Below are 16,527 nucleotides of genomic sequence, written 5' to 3'. Positions count from 1 at the left end.
CGTAAGCGCACGTGGTCATGACGCGGCTCACAAACAATTGTGACCACTCAACTATCTGGACATCATCATCCACCATGACTACCAGTATCACAGTGAGTAGTGGCGCGGGCGTGCGGACGTATGGCTGCAGTAGCTGCGTAGCGGTACAGAGCTGGGCTGCATCAGCTTGATTGTAGCTAAGATGGCTGTCCCACTGTCCCCCCACGCATTCGACATAACTGCATCACTGACGGCTGCCAGGACGCGCGCTTCACCCACCTCCACGCCACGCCCGAGTACATCCTTTCTCTGCTGATCGACGAGAAGCCCGACGCGCAGTGGGCGCACGTGATGCCGGGGTTCGACGAGAACCTCGACGTCCCCGCGTCGCTCGAACCGCCGCGCCTCGACGCCGACGAGGTCCTCCCGTCCCAACTGCACCCGAGCTACCCGTTCGGGCGCGCGCCGAGCGGCAAGAAGGCGGCCGGCGGCAACCTGCGCGCGATCGCGGGCAACCTGATGCCGCAGGAAGACGGGCCGAAGTGGGGCGAGCTCAACCTCGCCCCGCTGCTGGAGCGGCCGGACGGGCGCGAGGTGCCGCCCGTCATGGCTGTGAGTACGCGCGAGGGACGGTACACCAAGCTGTCTGTGCCGTGGCCGGCGCGTGATCGAAGGCTGGCGCCAGGCGATCGCCAGCATTTCACGACTGATACTTACACCAGGGCTCGAAGCGTCCGCCGTCGCCCCCGTCTCCCTCGCTCCGTCCCGAAGCCCCGCCGCCCCGCAGCGAACATTTGCGCCGGCACCTCGAGCGGCAGCGGCAAGCGACGCCGCCGGCGCCTGCGGACCCGTTCGACGCGCCCGTCCCGAACGAGACGTACGAAGACGACCCCGCGAACGAGCGCATGGACGAGACGCCCGAGTAGCGTAGGTGCTCGTCACTTTGCTCTGTTCACTGCATCCGTGTCTGTCCCCCAAATTAGTACCCCGCACACCCATACCCACCCCCACTCCGGCAGAAATGATGAGATCGCCAGTGTCATCCTTAATCCGAGGTAGGCAGCCTACCCGGGAGGACAACAGGGCGCCCCGAGGGGTCTGATCTGCCATCTGTACATGATACCTGTATGTATCCTTATGCAGTATGCAATCTCATCTGAACTGGCAACGCCAGCTTGCCGCGTGCGCGGCTGTTTCGGCTTGGGGCTTCGGCTCGGCTGAAGATACAGCATCGTCTGTGCGCGGAACGGTCGGGTCGCGAATGTGCAGTGAACGAATGGGCCGGAGCCGCTGGGCTATGGGCCAATCACAGCGCGAGAGCCAACGGACCGATCTGCCCGGATGGGCAAGCGGCCAATTCGGCCGTTGAAAACTCCTCCGCCACCGCCGCCGGCGCCGATGCTCCCCATGCTTCCAGCCCAGCGATTGCCCCTGCCCCTGCTGCAAGGAGACACGCAGGATGCACGCAAACGCGCTCGCCTGCCAGCCTGCTGGCCTGCCGCGCTGCACAACATCGGTAACATGCCCGTGCCCCACAATTGCGCGAGCAACCCCAGGTCTAGAAGTACACACACGCTGGTGAACTTTGTCTATGGAAAAAGTGAGGGATCGATCGATACGGCGCGATCGGCAAGGCGGCGTGCGATCCCTGGCGAGGCGGAGAGCTGGATAGCAAGCCCTGTTGAAGATGTGGCTGGCTTATTGATGCACAGGAGGCGCGTGATGCGCGTGCCGTCTCGTCCGTCCGCGACCACTACGCTCGCTCGTCGCGACACGCGTGCCTCATGGCTGGGCGGGCGAACCGTCCGAGACGCCGCTGCCTTCTCCCTCGCCCGACACGCTTCCGCTCGGCGCGTCGCCGTCGGCGCTCGCAGAGCCGTCCTGCTTGGCTGCTTCTTCCCGCTTGAGCTGCTCGATTTCGTCGGCAGTGAGGAAACGTCCACCCTTGCCACGCGGGCGCGAGCAGGCGTGGCGGTGACGAGATTCGTGCAAGTAGGGCTGGAGTCAGCAGAGTGCTCACACGAGTAGCGTACCTTGCGCGAGCGCACTAGGCGATTCAGCTCCTCTAGGCGAGCGCGGGCCATACGCCGCTTCAATATGCGGTGGTACTGCTTGGCGTTGACGTACAGCGGCTCCTCGTTGTCGGCTTCGGCGCCCTCTGTTGGGGCGGCGCCCTCCGGTGATCCATTCGCCGCCTTGCTGTCGTGGTCATCCCTCGACGAGTCGACGGCAGAATGTGTAGCCCCGCCTTCCTGGGAGGCTTCGGACTGCGCGTAAATGTCGCCGCTAGAATGACGGTAGCCGGATGGTCCAGGTGCCAAGTCAATGTCGAGGTAGCGCGCAGCAGCAGCGTCGCCGTTGGCTGCTCCGTTGTGATGCGAGTGTGGGCCGTGGTGTCCGTTATCGGGGCGGTACTGGTGGTGGTGGTGGGTCGCAAAGTCGGGGCCAACGAGAGTGGGGTAAGTGCCGTTGGCTTGTGGCTGACCCGAGCTGGTGGGCCGGGAGCCATACTGGTCGTGAACCGAGAGGCCAAACGTTGACAAGTCGTCGTTGTAAGGGTATCCGTAAGAGGGATTGTAGCCATTTGACTGCCCCTGCGCCGACTCTGCGTCCGAGCCGTTAGTGTACTCGCTGTAGGTACGGCTAAAGCCGTTATCGGTTAAGGATGGACTTCCGTTGTAGTTGCCATTGTGGAGAAGGTTGAGAAGGGGCAGAGCCGTGTTGACGGAGTTCATTCTGTCAAGGAACGGTTGTGGAGAGGGTGGTGGTGGAGGTGGTGGCTGGACGAGTGTGAGAACTTGGGGGAGGGGGTTGGGCAATGTCAGGGGGTTGCGTGGTAGTGCCGAGACACAAAATGCGGGTGGATGACGGGCTTTACGGACCGGTAGTTGGTGTCGAGAAGTGTCGAAATGAGAGATAGAGGCGCTGCACGTGCAGAGGCGGGCTATCGGGGTGTTTTCGAGGTGGGGAGCTGTGAAGGGCAGGGAAGATGCTTTGACGATGGTCCGAAGAGCAGCGATGATGATGAGGAGGAGGAGGAGGAGGGAGATGTGCGGCGGCTGCGGCGACGGTGACGATGTGAGAGTTGGGTGGCGGGTGCAAATCGTCCTTGCGCGAGTAGAGAGAGGGAGGACGGTGGACGAGTTTACGCGGGAGATGCGGCGAGGGGAAGATGGAATCTGTGGCGACGTGCGTGCCGAGAGTGGAGAGGAGGAGAGAGGAGGGGAGAGGAGAGGGCGTGGAGAGGGGAGGGGGGTTGTTTTTTTGCACAAGAAGAGGGAGGAGTGGTGAGTGAGTGAGTGAGTAGAAGAGTAGAAGAGGAGTGTGAGTTTTGAGGAGGATGGTGATGAGGGGGTGGTCGGAGGTGTCGGAGCAAGGATCGGTAGCGGCGGGGGGTGGGGGGAGAGGGGGTTTTGGGAACGAGTAAAGCAAGGCCGGCCTTGGTCGGCGCAAAGGAATTCTGCCTGGGCGAGCGAGCTGGGCGAGGAGGAGAGGATGGCCGGGGTGCGCGGGGTGGACGCCTTGCCTCGGAGCGAGCGCAGAGGGTGAGGAGCAACGAGTCAGCGGAGGCAAATCTGGAGTCGTACTGTACAAAAACAATCCCATCGTACAACGAATGGTATTCAAATACATCCAAGTGTAATAAAGCTAATACCCAAGTCATGAGTCAATTAACATCCATCACTCGCTTCTGAGAGATCACATCACCCTTTGTGGCGAATTCTGCCACCCCTCACCCAGTGTTTGGGACAGGGGCACAAGTTACCAGGGTTATGTGCCTAACCCCTGTCCCTCAATCAAGTCCACGTCCCCCACTTGAGCTGAACCCCGCAGGGTCCATTGTTTCTCCTAACCCTCCTATACCCGCTCTAAACCAACCACCGTCCTCAGAGCCCTCTTAACGGCCCTACCGTGCCCGAGATCAGGGCCCGCCGCCTTCCGAGCACGGTCCTTGGGTGTGTCGCGTGGAAGCATTATTTGGCCTCCCATTTAAGCAACTCTCTGGGCTAGGCGTACCCACAGGCATGACTAACCTTCGGGCGCCTAGACCTAGGAGGGGCGCATAGGCGTCCAACATAAACCGCCACAACTCGTGGCCTGGCGGGGAATATCTCTCTCCGCCCAGGCAGTCTTCGGCCCAGCTCGTGGCCCTCTTGGGTGGCCGGCCGACGCTGGCTGGCTGGCTGGCTGCCACAGCTGCCACCCTGCAGCCGCCGCTCACCAAGGACATCTCGCATCGGATCAGGTCGCTGCCAGGCAAAGCACCGTATACCCCATCTCCACCACCCTCCTCACCACTCTCACCAAAATGGCCTCCATCGCCCGCATCGTCGCTCGTCGCGGCTACGCCACCGCCTCGTCGGTCAAGGTCTGTCTCTTCCCTTCCAGCCCAAAGTCCTCATGCGCACTCCCCACCGCCCGCCCCAAATCTCTCCGACCAACTCCGCGATCAGCCGCGCGCACCGTCCACGCTCCATATCCCGTGCTCGATGCCGGATGTTGGCATCGGATACTGCATGTTGGACGTTGGGCACGCCGGGCGGCGCGCGCGCGCAGATCGACGACTCGGCTGCATATCCGACGAATCATACTGACCCACAGGCGCCCCTTCAGCTCAACTCGCTGACCGGCACCTACGCGACCTCGGCCTACCTTGCGGCGCTCAAGAAGTCGTCCAAGGAGCTTGAGACTCTTGCCAAGGAGATCGATGCCTTCGGCCAGAAGCTCAAGACCGACGAGAAGCTTGCCGCCCTCATCCGTGAGTTGCGCGGCGCCGTGTCGCCGGGGTCGCGCCAAAGTGCAAAGAACGCAAATACTGACGCCGTCTTCCCTCGCATTCACCTTGACCTTCCTCCCGTCCTCACCACCTCCTCGCCCCCACAGAGAACCCCACCCTCTCGGCACTCGAGCGTCAGGCCGCCCTCGACAAGGTCGTCCCCAAGTCGTCTCCCTACCTCGCCAACCTTCTCGCGGTTCTCTCGGAGAACGGCCGCCTCTCGTCCGCCGAGAAGGTCTTTGCCGACTTTAACACCCTCATGTCCGCCTACCGGGGAGAGCTCGAGGTCGTCGTCACCTCGGCCGAGCCCCTCGACTCCAAGACCATGGGCCGCCTCGAGAAGGCGCTCAAGGGCTCGGCCCTCGCCGACGGCAAGACCCTCAAGTTCACCAACAAGGTCAACCCCTCGGTCCTCGGCGGTCTCCTTGTCGACATTGGTGACAAGACCATCGACGCCACTGCTGCCACCCGTGTCAACCGCTACAACGCCGCTCTTGCTCGTGAGTTCTGCTGGCGGAGTAGAGGTCGGAAAGCTGCTGACGTGAACAGAGGGCGTGTAATGGTTAGAATGATTATCCTAGGGTGGAGAATGAATAGCATAACGCGATGGGGGGCGGAGGGGAGAAGGCGAGGGATGAAGCAGCTTCCGCAGGAAGAGATGGGGGAGGGGGGGGGGGTGGGAGGTGAAAGTCGAAAGGGGGCGAGGTTGGGAGCTCTGCTGTGGATAAGAGAGGTTGAGTAGAGGGGGTTGTGCACATGCGCGTATGCGACGAGAAGCAGTCTGTGTCGCAGCGCCAACTTCGTCTCAACGTCTTCCATATCACTCACAATCGCGTCGGCGCGCGTTGCGTCATGACGCGATGAGATCATGCTGGATAAGAAAGCCGACAAGCTAGTCAGTCCGAAGCGGAGATGTTCGAGTGACAATCAGACGAGGACGCGACTGACATGTCGGGCACCATAACACGTATGACGCCGTGGCGCTGCGCATTCGACAACTATAGAGTACTAGCTGCTGCGCGTCGGGGCATCAGTCGGAGCAGATATCCCGCCCCAAGTCCGCTCCAGCGTCGCCACGGAGCAGGGACACGCAGTGGACCGGAGATGACGTGCATGCCGCGGCGAAGGCCTCAGCGGTGGAGCGAGCAACCACTTGCATGCGCGAGTAGCCTGCGCCTCTCTGATCTTCGGCGTCCGTCGCCGATCCCAGCCGCTGCCAAGTCAAACGTGCGGAACAATGCAACAGCTCCCGCCATACGTCACCCTCCCACCATCCACTCCCTCCACATCGCACATAGCACATCGCATAAGATGCTGTCGCGCTCGGCCTCGCAACGCGGCGCAAAGCTACCGCAGCTGAGCCGCCGCCCGTCCGCGAAAGACGACGCCCCCGCGGACGCACTCAAGCCGGACGAAGACGCGATCGACGACGTGTTCGCCCAAGTACAGGAGACGGGGACGCTGGACGGCGCCGCGCGCCGCCTCGCCGCACTCGCGGCCGCCGAAGACGGCCCGGGGACGGCGCAGAGCCAGCGGCGGCAGGGATGGTGGGACGACCCGGAGGAGGCGGCGTACTTCGCTGCGCAGGGCGACGAGGACGAGAGCGAGATCGAACACCTCAACGAGGTGGTGGACGGGCTGTGGATCGGCGACCTCGTGGCGGCAATGGACGCCGAGGGGATGCGTGAGCGCGGCATTGTGAGTCCCCTCCCCCCCTCTCCTCCTCCCCTCCGCGAGTCCCCCGGCCGGGCTCCGGCGCTGACTCCAGACAAACGTCGTGTCCCTCCTTCGCCCGCGGCTCGACTTCGCGCCCGACTTTGCCGCGTACGCCATCGAGATCGACGACGCGCCCGATACAGACATCCTCACGGTCCTCCCCGCCGCCGTCGCGTGGATTGCGGAGGCGCTTGCGCGGCGCGACGGCGACGCCGCGATCGACGAGCGTGCGCCAGAGCTCCAGAGCGCTGCCGCGCCCCAGACCAAAGCTGGCGCAGTCCTCGTCCATTGCCAAGCGGGGATGAGCCGCTCCGCCACCGTCGTCGCCGCGTACCTCATGCGCCACCGCCGCTTGGATCCCGTCGAGGCTGTGTCGTTCCTCCGCGAGAAGCGGCCCGTCGTGGATCCCTCAGACACGTTCTGGCACCAGCTCGGATTGTATTACCTCGCCGATGGACGGGTTACGCTCAAGGACCGCAGCACGCGCCAGTTCTATCTCGAACGTACTACAGGATATGTTATGAGTGAGTGCATTGTATGGCGTGGGTGGCATCGACGTTGGTCTCTGTATCTGGCAGATCAGATGGTCGAAGGCAGACATGAGAGTGATGCCGGTACGCCGGGCCAGGTTTCCACCACCGCACCGACCTCCACTTCTGATGTTCACCACACCAAATTCTCCATCCACTTCGCCACCCACCCCCTCTCACCCTCTCCCCCTCTCACAATGATGTCCCGCGCGCCGCACACCCTCCGCCCCCCCGTGCCCCGCCCAGTCCGCTCACGCCCAGACGAAGGCGGCGCGCCCTCGACCGAACACATGGCAAAGTACCCCGCGACGCCGACGCCGAGCCAGCCCGCGACCCCGGCGGGGGGCCACCGCCGCAAGATCCGCTGCAAGATGTGCCGGCAACACCTCGCGCTGCGCGAGCACATGATGGACCACATCCTCGACCAGTCTCCTGCGCCGCCCTCGCGCCCGCGCACGCCGAGCAACTTCGCGCTGCCCGCCCCCTTAGCGGGGCTGAGCACAGACGACAACGCCATCGCGGTCGACGACGACGACGCCCCCGCGGCGCCGCCGCACCCCCGCCGCCCCTCCATCGCAAGCGACATCATCAACCCCCTCACGGGCTTGCCGGCGAGCCTGTCGCGGCGCGCGTCCCTCGCGTCCGAGGGCGGGCGCGCGCGCTCCCGCTCCCTCCTCGGCCTCGGGCCCGACGGGCTCAGCATGACCCGCGCAAACTCGATGGGCGCGGACGACGACAAGCCCGCGCGCCGCATCCTCGACGCGGACCAGCTCACCGCCCGCCTCCCGCCGCAGTTGGCCGCGCTACGTGCGGCCAGCGGGAGTGGGAGCGCCGCGTCGTCGCCGCCCAATACGAATCCGCCATCGCCCGCGGAGCCGCGCCGCCGCGCCTCCTCCACCCTCCAGTTCACGCCGGCGGCGCCGCATCCCGCCGCAGGCGGGATCACGGGCGGGCCCCCCATCCTCGTTAACCCCAAGTGCTCGGGATACTTCGTCGAGCCGCTCACGTGGATGGAGCCTGTGCTCGCGAACGGCGACGTCGCGGGCAAGCTCGTGTGTCCCAACCCCAAGTGCGGCGCCAAGATCGGGAGCTACGACTGGGCAGGCGTGCAGTGTGGCTGCAAGGAGTGGGTGACGCCGGTATGTTACAAAGTCGGACGCGCTGACGGCAGGGATTCTGCATCTCGCGCAGCAAGGTCGATGAAGTTTGGTAACTACATAGGGAACAGCAGAATGCATTGCAGTAGACTCTGCTCATGACAACAAGGGGAGTGGCAACAACAACATTGCGCGCATCGCGCACTTCGTCAAGAATGGTTGGCCTCATTCGACAAGGTGTGCTTGAAGACTTGTGTCGCCGCCATGATCCACCACCGATCACAGCGACACCTAAGCAGTCCGCAGTCGGGCGCCAAAACGGCGCCCAGTCTGGCGCAACCGCGCCGTCAGACAGTCATGATACATCAGCCATATGTTGGGTTTCGCGTTTTCTCCTCCTCAATGGCACGCGTCAGCACGCGCACACGAGTCAGCCGCGCGCATGATATATAAGATACTGGTTAACGTTGGGACGTGAAGAGAAATCAGACCGTCAAGCCATTACCCGGCCATGCCGGCGTAGTATCTGATGTTAGCCCGCGTTCCGCATCACTCAAAGTACTCACTGCTGGTAGCCGCCCGCACCACCGCCATAGCCACCGGCAGCGCCGCCATAGCCCTGGTCGGCGCCATAGCCGGCACCGTAGCCGCCAGCACCGCCAGCGCCGCCGTAGCCCGCGCCACCGCCACCGCCGTAGCCCTGGTCGCCGTAGCCGCCGCCACCGTACTGGTCACCGGCGCCGTAACCCTGTTCGCGCTCTCTATTGCGACCACCGCCGTGCCAGTTCTCAGGGATGCGCCAGGGCGGGATGCGCTGTTCCGCAGTAGCGCCAGGCGCGGGGGCAGCCGCACCGGCTTCGCCGAGCTCCTGCATAAGCGCCGTGTACTCCGAGTCGAACTGTGTGTCGCCCTGGGGACGGTTGGTCGCAAGGCTCGGGTCGCCACGGCCACGGCAGTCGCGCGCCATGTGGCCCGCACCACCACAGAGGCGACAGATGACGTTGGCGCTGTACACGCGCTGCTGAGGGCACTCCCAGCGACGGTGACCCTTCTCACCACAGTTCTGGCAAAGCTGGTTCTCGTCGTCACGCAGAGTACCGTTAAGCGAGGCGAGCTCACGAAGCTGGTTACGCTTGTGGTCATTCTGGCCTTCAGGCGTAGAGGCGGCAGTCTCAATAACCTTGTTGATGAGCATTACACACGCCTTGACCTTCATCTCATCATCGGCAGTGACGACACAGTGCAGCTCGTCCTCCTCGTCGTTGGCGTACGCCTCTGGGCGGTCCTTGCCCTTCTTGACACTACCCTTGCCACGAATAGAGATCTTGGCGCCCGTCTCGCGCTCCATGCGCTTCAGCGAGTTGCCACGGGGTCCGACGAGAAGGCCGAAGAAGTTGATCTCCGGGAATTCGTCAACGGGAATGTACACCTTCTCCATCGGGCGGCCATTACGTCTGTTCTGGAAGTCGGCCGGTGGGCGGTAGTTCGGGTCGTTCTTCATCGCGCGGTCGATCAGGCGGCGACGCTCCTCCTCAAGCTTCTCCTTGTACCTCACCTCGCGGGTGTTGGTGCGCTTACCGTACGCGTCAAACTTGGGTGGGGGCGAGGGCGAACGCTGTCCGTCGGGCGGCACGACATCGTTAGTGCGCAGCTTGCGCGCAATCTCCTCGAGACGGACGTGAATGGCGTAGTTGTCGAGCTCGGACGCCGACACCTTGCCCTGAATGTTGACGGGCAGGCCCGAGACGTCGACACGCTCACTAGCGTCACCCCAGCGCGAGCGGCGCTTGCGGGGTCCCTCTACATTGTTAGTGCTGAGAGAAGGTGGTCTCTTACCTTCACGGGGGTCAGCGTCACGCCCACGCCCACGGTCTTGGTCGTCCCAGCGGCTTCGACGGTCACCGCGGCGATCATCGCGCTCGTCACGGCGGTCGAACCGGTCCCTGTCATCGCGGCGGTCACCATAGCCGTGCCTTTCACCGCCACGGTCGCGCTGGTCTCGGTCATAGGGGCGGTGGTCATCGCGGGGAGGGGGGGGCGCGTCGCGACGCTCGCGCTCCCGGTCACGGTCAATACGTCCGTTAAAGAACTGCATGTCTCCTGGCGGCTTGGCGCCATAGCCACCGGCGCCTGGAGGGGCTGGAGCAGGGGCCTCCTCAGGAAGACCGAAGCGACGCTTGTTGGCAAGCGGGGTCTGGGTGTGAGATGAGTTCACTTTCGTGAGTCAGCGGTCTACTTACGTCGTTGGACCCCGTGGTGCGAGCAGGCCTCCACATGGTTAGAGGTGTTTTGAGGGTAGTGGAGATAGTTAGCGAGCTGTCGTGATGCTGAGAGCTGTGTTTGTGATCGTGAGAATGGATGGATGGCGCGGGGGATGGGGGATGATGAGAGGTCGCCACCAAGAGAAGAGTCACAAAGAACCAACTTGACTGTGTGAAGCGGTTCAGTCGGAGAGGAATGATTATCTATCAATATATATCTGGTTTAATCCCACCGACCACGTGGTGATTTGAGTGGCAACTGTCGGCACACAAGATGTTACTCCAGGCAGCGATCTTCTACCAACCTTACACATCCCAGCACAACTAGCCCACCATGCAGCGCCTCCCGGCCGGTAAGTGCTTCAAATTGACCCTTCTAACAATCAGAGACCTCGGACCGCATCGCGACGTCGGCGTACCGCGCCAAGAAGCAGCTCGCAGAGCTCACCGGCAAGGACGTTGAGGAAGAGGTTGTGAACCCGCATGTGCCAGACTTTATCGCCAAGGCGCCATGGTGGGCGGACACGGGTAGCGGCGCGGCGCCCAACATGGCGCATCAGCGTAAGGACACGTCGTTGAAATCGACCATCAACCAGTGGTACGACCGCGGGAGCGCGGGTCCCGTAGCGTCAAAGTATCGGAAGGGGGCTTGCGAGAACTGCGGCGCGATGACGCACAAGCGGAAAGATTGTGTCGAACGCCCGCGCAAGCGCGGCGCAAAGTTCACAGGCAAGAACATTGCCGCGGACGAGGTGGTACAGGCCGTACCGCGAGACTTCGACGCCAAGCGCGACCGCTGGAATGGGTACGATCCGAGCTCGTACAAGGCGGTCGTAGAGGAGTACGAGGCGGAGGAGGAGGCGCGGCGAGCGGTGCGTGAGGCGGAGCTCGCGGCTGCCAAGGTGGAGGAAAAGAAGAAAGAGAAGAAGGCAGACGACGACGAATTCGGAAGTGACGATGACGACGATGAGGACGTTCCCGAAGCGGCGTATGCCGAGCAGGCGGACCAGGTCGGGCAAAAGTTCGACACGAAGACTCGTATGACGGTGCGCAACCTGCGTATCCGTGAGGACACAGCAAAGTATCTCCTCAACCTCGATCCCGAGAGTGCGCACTACGATCCGAAGACGCGCGCAATGCGCGACGCACCAGAGGTCGGCAAGAAGCCAGAAGACATGCGCTTCGCGGGCGACAACTTTGACCGCTACTCGGGCGACGCGACCAACATGCAGCGTCTGCAGCTGTTTGCGTGGCAGAGCGCGCAGCGCGGACACAACGTCAACATGCACTCGAACCCGACGGCCGGCGAGTTGCTGCACCGCGAGTTCAACGAGAAGCGCAACGTTCTCAAGGACACGACCAAGCAGAGCATCCTTGAGAAGTACGGCGGCGAAGAGCATCTCGAGCGCATGCCAGCAGAGCTGTTGGGTGGTCAGACGGAGCATTGTAAGTTGAATGAGGCCGCGAGGCATGAGATCGGGCTGACTAGCAGACGTCGAGTACTCGCGCACTGGTGAGGTGGTTAAGGGTATGGAGAAGGCAAAGGCTCGCTCCAAGTACCAAGAGGACGTGTACACCAACAACCACACCTCCGTATGGGGCTCGTGGTTCGACCGCGAATCGGGCGCCTGGGGTTACGCATGTTGCCACTCGCTCATCTCGGGCTCGTACTGCACCGGCGAGGCAGGCAAGCTGGCGAACGAGGCGTCGTCGGCACAAGCCCTGTTGAACGCGCAAGGCGGAGCGGAGGAGGAAGAGGAGGCGCCCGTCAAGAGTCTTGTCGAGCTGCACCGCGAACGGATGGCCAAGGGCGAGGTCGTTAGCTCGGATAAGGGCAAGGGCAAGGAGAAGGGCGAGTTTGCGAGCTACGATGACGACCCGGAGGCGATTGCGCTTGACAAAGCGCGGCTCAAGACTGCGATCCAGCTCGAGAAGAAGCGCAAGGCTCTTGGCGAGGAGGAGGCGTGGGAAGCGAGCAAGAAGGCCAAGCAGGACGTTACGAAGGAGGAGCTCGAGGCGTACCGTCTCAGCCGGCAGGCCTTCGACGACCCAATGGCCAACTACAAGGACGAGTCATAGGCATCTTTACGCAGAGCGAGACGTGGTGGGGTATGAGTGCGAGACTGTATCCATGTATCGTGTACTATTGTGTGCGTGAGGCTTTTCTCTGAGCCCGAAGAACAAACGCCGGTTAAGCTAATCCATGCTATACTCTATCAGATACATGTTACGAGCGGAGGAACGACAGTGTTCCGAGCGAGTATGAGAGGAGCTCGGCCAAGCGCGCGCCCTCCTTCTTTTGGGCCGCGTCGAGGCGCTCCAGCGTCCCGCGGAGCTCAGCGTTAGCGATCAACACATCGCCATGGACGTTGAGGAACACAGCCAAGAAGGCCTGCACAGCCTCAAAGTCGCGGTGGCTCCTCAAACGGCCAAGGAGAGCCGCCATGAATGCACCGAGGTGGTCGAGTGAGACGAGCGAGCGGATTTCGAGGTCGACCGCGCTCGGCGACAGCGCCTTCATATACTCGAAAAAGGCGGTGTAGTCGCCGTCCTCATCTTCACGCGCGAGGCGGCGCGTGAACTCGCTCTCCAAGAACGTGGCAGCAGGCGCGAAGCGTGCACTCGCCTCCTCCACCTGCTTGGCCGGCAAGTCGAATTTGGGCTCGAGACCCGACACGGTGGGCAGGAAGAAGGGGGCGGCCTCGGGCGCCTTAGGCGGCTCCTTGGGCTTGTTGCGCGCCTTGATCGTCTCGAGGTTCAGCAGCGTCGTCCAGCGCGAGCGGGGGAGGAGCGAGAGCGTGAGCAGCCCGTCCGCGAGCTGGTCTGGCGTCGTGTACACGTCCGTGTACTCTGGTGCGCCAACAGCCTCGAGACCCGCCAGAGCGGCGTCGTCGACGCCCTGCACGCTGGGAAGGGCGATCTCGGGTACATCCTCGTCTTCGGGGATGTGGCGGAGGGCAATGTCGCTGAACTGCGCTTTGTTCGCCCACAGGTGCACACCGAGGCTGTCGACGTGCGACGTTGCGAGGAAGTCGCCCGTGGGCGAGAAGGTGAGGCTCGTGGCGATGGACGGAACGCGGAACGCGTCTACCAGTCGGCCGGTGGGGATGTCGAATGTCCGCACGCTCGAGTCGAGCGAGGTGGCAAGGATCCAGCGCGAGTCAGGCGTGAATGCCACGTCCAGAATACGGCCCTTGAACCCGCGCAGCTCACGCACCACACGGCGCGTTTCAATGTCCACCAGTCGGACGACGAGGTCGTCGCACACACAGGCCAGAAGCCCGCTGTCGCGCTGCAGCTCAAGTGCCGTGATGCTGCTGTCGAGCTCCATCACCTCGGTACGCGCAGTGGTGTGGAAGTCAAAGAAGTACAGCTTGCCCTCGAGCGTGCTCGCGACGACTGTCGTGTTGAGCGCGTCTGTCGCCAGTCCGGTGATCGCTTCGATGGTCTTTTTGCTTTCCTTCTTCTTCTTCTTCTTCTGCATCACCTTGGGCTTGCTGTCGCCTGGAGGTGGGCCAGAAAGCGCAAAGCTCTTCCGTTCCTTGCCACTCTGCATGTTCCACATGCGGATCTCGCCCGTTGACGAACCCGCCAAGCCAAAGTTGCCGCAGGCTGTCACACAAACGGCCTGCACGTCGCCCTCATCCACGCCAAACTCCCACTGCCCCAACCGCTTCTCAGCCACCCGCCATGTCCGGGCGCTCGCGTCCTCGGCGTGGGCCGTCAACACATCCTCCCAGTCTCTAGATCGGATTGACGAGCTCGACATGGCCGTGATCGGCGGGAACTTGAGGTTGTCGACGCTCACACCCAACCCGATGGCCTTCTTGATCAGCGAGCCCTGCGAGAGCTCGTAGCTTCGCGAGTCTCGGACCACCGAAGTGTACCGCAGCGCCCTGTCGCGACCCGCCGTCAAAATCTGCTTCCCGTCCTCTCCGTAGTAGCGGATACACGACGGCGGTGCGTTGTGTCCTGAACGCAGTTTAAGCAGCCGTGGCTCCGCTGTTGGAGAGTCAAACGCCCATTGCTTCTGTCAACTTCCGTCGACACATATGCTCACCTTGACGCTGTTGTCCGCGCTCGATGACACCAGCAATGGCTGACCCTGCACCCACTCCAACCCGTTGACCGCCTGCTCATGCGACCTTCGGCGCGTGTGCAGCACTCGCCCTCCCTTGCTAAGGTCCCAAATCGCGATAGCGCCCACCGATGATGCCGAGGCAAGAATTGGTGGTCCGTCTGGCGTCAGTGATGACCTCAACCCGCCTGCTCACCCATGCGGAATGCCAGCCCCGTTACAGACCCCTCGTCCATGCGCATCTGCATCACGAGGTCGCCGTGCTTGATGTCCAGCACACGGATGTCACCATCCGAGTGCCCAACGCCGACAATGTCCAGGGCTGGCGCCTGCACAATCGTGGTGACGGGCGAGGCGGAGGTTGGCGCCGCGAAGGTGTGAATGAGCGAACTGATGTCAGCCATCTTCTAGACACAACTCACCCAGTGCGGATGTTCCACAGTTGCAGCTCGCCCTGCTGGCTTCCCACGATAACCTTGTTGAGATACGTTGCGGGGTGCATCATAGTCGTAGCCGTGAAGCTAGAGTGGAAGGTGATCTCGTTGTCCAGCTCCGTGCTCGCAACGTTCCAAATGAGCAGGCCAGACCCATCGGCCTTGAGGGCGAGGATCTGCTCGCCGAAGAGGATAATTTGGCCCAAAGCCTCTCCGTTAGGAGCGAGATACTCGGCCACCTCCTTGCCGCGGAAGTACTTGATTACACGCGCGCCTGCCGACGCAAATATCTCAGTACCGGTCTGCGCGAGGCCGGCGATCGGCGCACCGGCGTCAGAGCCTGCCATCAGCCTCGCCTTAAGTTGTAGCTCACCTGCGAACAGAAGACGCATGCGCTCCGCGTCCCATTGCAGCCAGCTGCGACCGACGCTGGTCACAAGGTGCACTGTAGGCTTGGCGAGGGCGCCTTTGGTCGTGTGGACGAACATAGAGAACGGGACATGGTCGGAGACATAGCCGAGCGCGCGGAAGGGCGCAAACAGCCTGCTTTGTGGCAGTGGTCCCGCTCGAGGCGGAGACGGAGCGCGCTCGTTCTTCGTGCGCTTGCTCGGGCGTGGGGCCATGGTGTTGATGAAGGACAGTAGATCGATCCGCTGAAATCAAAATGTTGAGAGTGGAGGCCGGAGATTGGGAGATCTCCGTGCCTCCACCAGTGTTCTGGTGGAGGCGGTCCTCTGGCCTCTGGAGAGAAGATCGATCACTGTGAGTCCTCACCTCCAGTTAAAGCACTGCACCATGAGCTGCGACCTCGACGTAGAGCTCGAGCTCATAGCCTCGTCGCTTCTTCCCTCAGAGGACTTGACGGATGACCCCGGCTTCCCGCGTATTATCTCCATCGTTAACAACGATAGCCAGCGAACGCTACACATTGAAGTACGAGAAGACTATCCTTCGCAGAGCGCGGTGACAATCGAGCTCAAGGGGAACGACATTGGGAGGGATGTGGCACGATACCACAATTCCAAGATCGCAGAACAACAGAACGCAAACTGGGTGGATGGGGAGGAGTGAGGTGGTTATCGAAGCCAGCTCACGCCAGGTATCCTTTGTACCAGCTCCTCACCGGCCATCTCCTCCCGCTCCTCGCCCCAGAAGCAACACCTGGTCCTCCAGATGCTGTGGCTCTAGAGCCCAAAAAGCCTCCAATACCCCATCACACCCTCCTCACGTCGCACCACCTCCTTTCCAGCACCAAGCGCAAGAATCTCCTCTCCCTCGCGTCCCAGCTCTCGTTGACAGGGTTCTCCAAGGTCGGCCACCCCGGGATATACTACGCCATCGGAGAGAAAGAGGACCTGGAGGAGTGGACACGCGAAGTCAAGAGCTGGAACTGGCTGGCGCTGCGCGTGAGGCTCGGCATTGAGCCGGTCGCTGGTGAAGAGGTGTCGGGGCGAGGAGCCCAGGACGGCGCGCGCGGTGGCAAGGGGAGGGGAGACTGGGTCGAGTTGGAGAAGATCTCGGAGGCGCTCGACTGGTTACGAAAGCGAGGGAGGGAAAGGATTCTTCTCGACACGGGGATAGGGGGAGAATGAAGTGATGCACCTTCCTCGGATGACTCGACCAACCTTCATCATTTCTCACTCACTCTTTCATGC

General features: G+C 62.5%; 7 protein-coding genes across 7 annotated transcripts; 4 read left to right on the top strand and 3 right to left on the bottom strand.

Annotated features, from left to right (window-relative positions):
• Positions 1-1,761: 1,761 nt before the first annotated feature.
• Positions 1,762-2,063, bottom strand: COLE_00481 (uncharacterized protein; the record flags this gene model as incomplete). Its single annotated transcript, XM_018420563.2, has 2 exons — positions 1,762-1,977; positions 2,013-2,063. 2 exons carry the CDS (start codon positions 2,061-2,063, stop codon positions 1,762-1,764), a joined length of 267 nt encoding a protein of 88 aa, XP_018275362.2.
• A 2,225-nt stretch (positions 2,064-4,288) lies between these two features.
• On the top strand, positions 4,289-5,498 carry COLE_00480 (uncharacterized protein; the record flags this gene model as incomplete). The annotated part of the gene is made up of 3 exons (XM_065626086.1): positions 4,289-4,348; positions 4,582-4,738; positions 4,864-5,498. The coding sequence occupies 3 exons, from the start codon at positions 4,289-4,291 to the stop codon at positions 5,496-5,498; spliced, it is 852 nt and encodes a 283-aa protein (XP_065482580.1).
• A 569-nt stretch (positions 5,499-6,067) lies between these two features.
• COLE_00479 (uncharacterized protein) lies at positions 6,068-8,261 on the top strand (the record flags this gene model as incomplete). Its single annotated transcript, XM_018421585.1, has 5 exons — positions 6,068-6,454; positions 6,525-6,641; positions 6,711-7,018; positions 7,325-7,429; positions 7,826-8,261. 5 exons carry the CDS (start codon positions 6,068-6,070, stop codon positions 8,259-8,261), a joined length of 1,353 nt encoding a protein of 450 aa, XP_018275364.1.
• Positions 8,262-8,600: 339 nt separating this feature from the next.
• On the bottom strand, positions 8,601-10,375 carry COLE_00478 (uncharacterized protein; the record flags this gene model as incomplete). The annotated part of the gene is made up of 4 exons (XM_018421026.2): positions 8,601-8,625; positions 8,666-9,899; positions 9,936-10,293; positions 10,340-10,375. 4 exons carry the CDS (start codon positions 10,373-10,375, stop codon positions 8,601-8,603), a joined length of 1,653 nt encoding a protein of 550 aa, XP_018275365.1.
• Positions 10,376-10,694: 319 nt separating this feature from the next.
• COLE_00477 (uncharacterized protein) lies at positions 10,695-12,439 on the top strand (the record flags this gene model as incomplete). Its single annotated transcript, XM_018426104.2, has 3 exons — positions 10,695-10,713; positions 10,748-11,806; positions 11,853-12,439. The coding sequence occupies 3 exons, from the start codon at positions 10,695-10,697 to the stop codon at positions 12,437-12,439; spliced, it is 1,665 nt and encodes a 554-aa protein (XP_018275366.1).
• Positions 12,440-12,587: 148 nt separating this feature from the next.
• On the bottom strand, positions 12,588-15,360 carry COLE_00476 (uncharacterized protein; the record flags this gene model as incomplete). The annotated part of the gene is made up of 5 exons (XM_018425041.1): positions 12,588-14,387; positions 14,421-14,599; positions 14,635-14,828; positions 14,861-15,212; positions 15,246-15,360. 5 exons carry the CDS (start codon positions 15,358-15,360, stop codon positions 12,588-12,590), a joined length of 2,640 nt encoding a protein of 879 aa, XP_018275367.1.
• Positions 15,361-15,667: 307 nt separating this feature from the next.
• COLE_00475 (uncharacterized protein) lies at positions 15,668-15,943 on the top strand (the record flags this gene model as incomplete). Its single annotated transcript, XM_018424508.2, has 1 exon — positions 15,668-15,943. The coding sequence occupies one exon, from the start codon at positions 15,668-15,670 to the stop codon at positions 15,941-15,943; it is 276 nt and encodes a 91-aa protein (XP_018275368.1).
• Between the last annotated feature and the right edge of the window lie 584 nt (positions 15,944-16,527).

This window comes from Cutaneotrichosporon oleaginosum (assembly GCF_008065305.1).
Source record: "Cutaneotrichosporon oleaginosum strain ATCC 20508 chromosome Unknown ATCC20508_contig01, whole genome shotgun sequence".
Taxonomy (NCBI): Eukaryota; Fungi; Basidiomycota; class Tremellomycetes; order Trichosporonales; family Trichosporonaceae; genus Cutaneotrichosporon; species Cutaneotrichosporon oleaginosum.
This window is presented reverse-complemented; position numbering and strand designations above follow the sequence as displayed.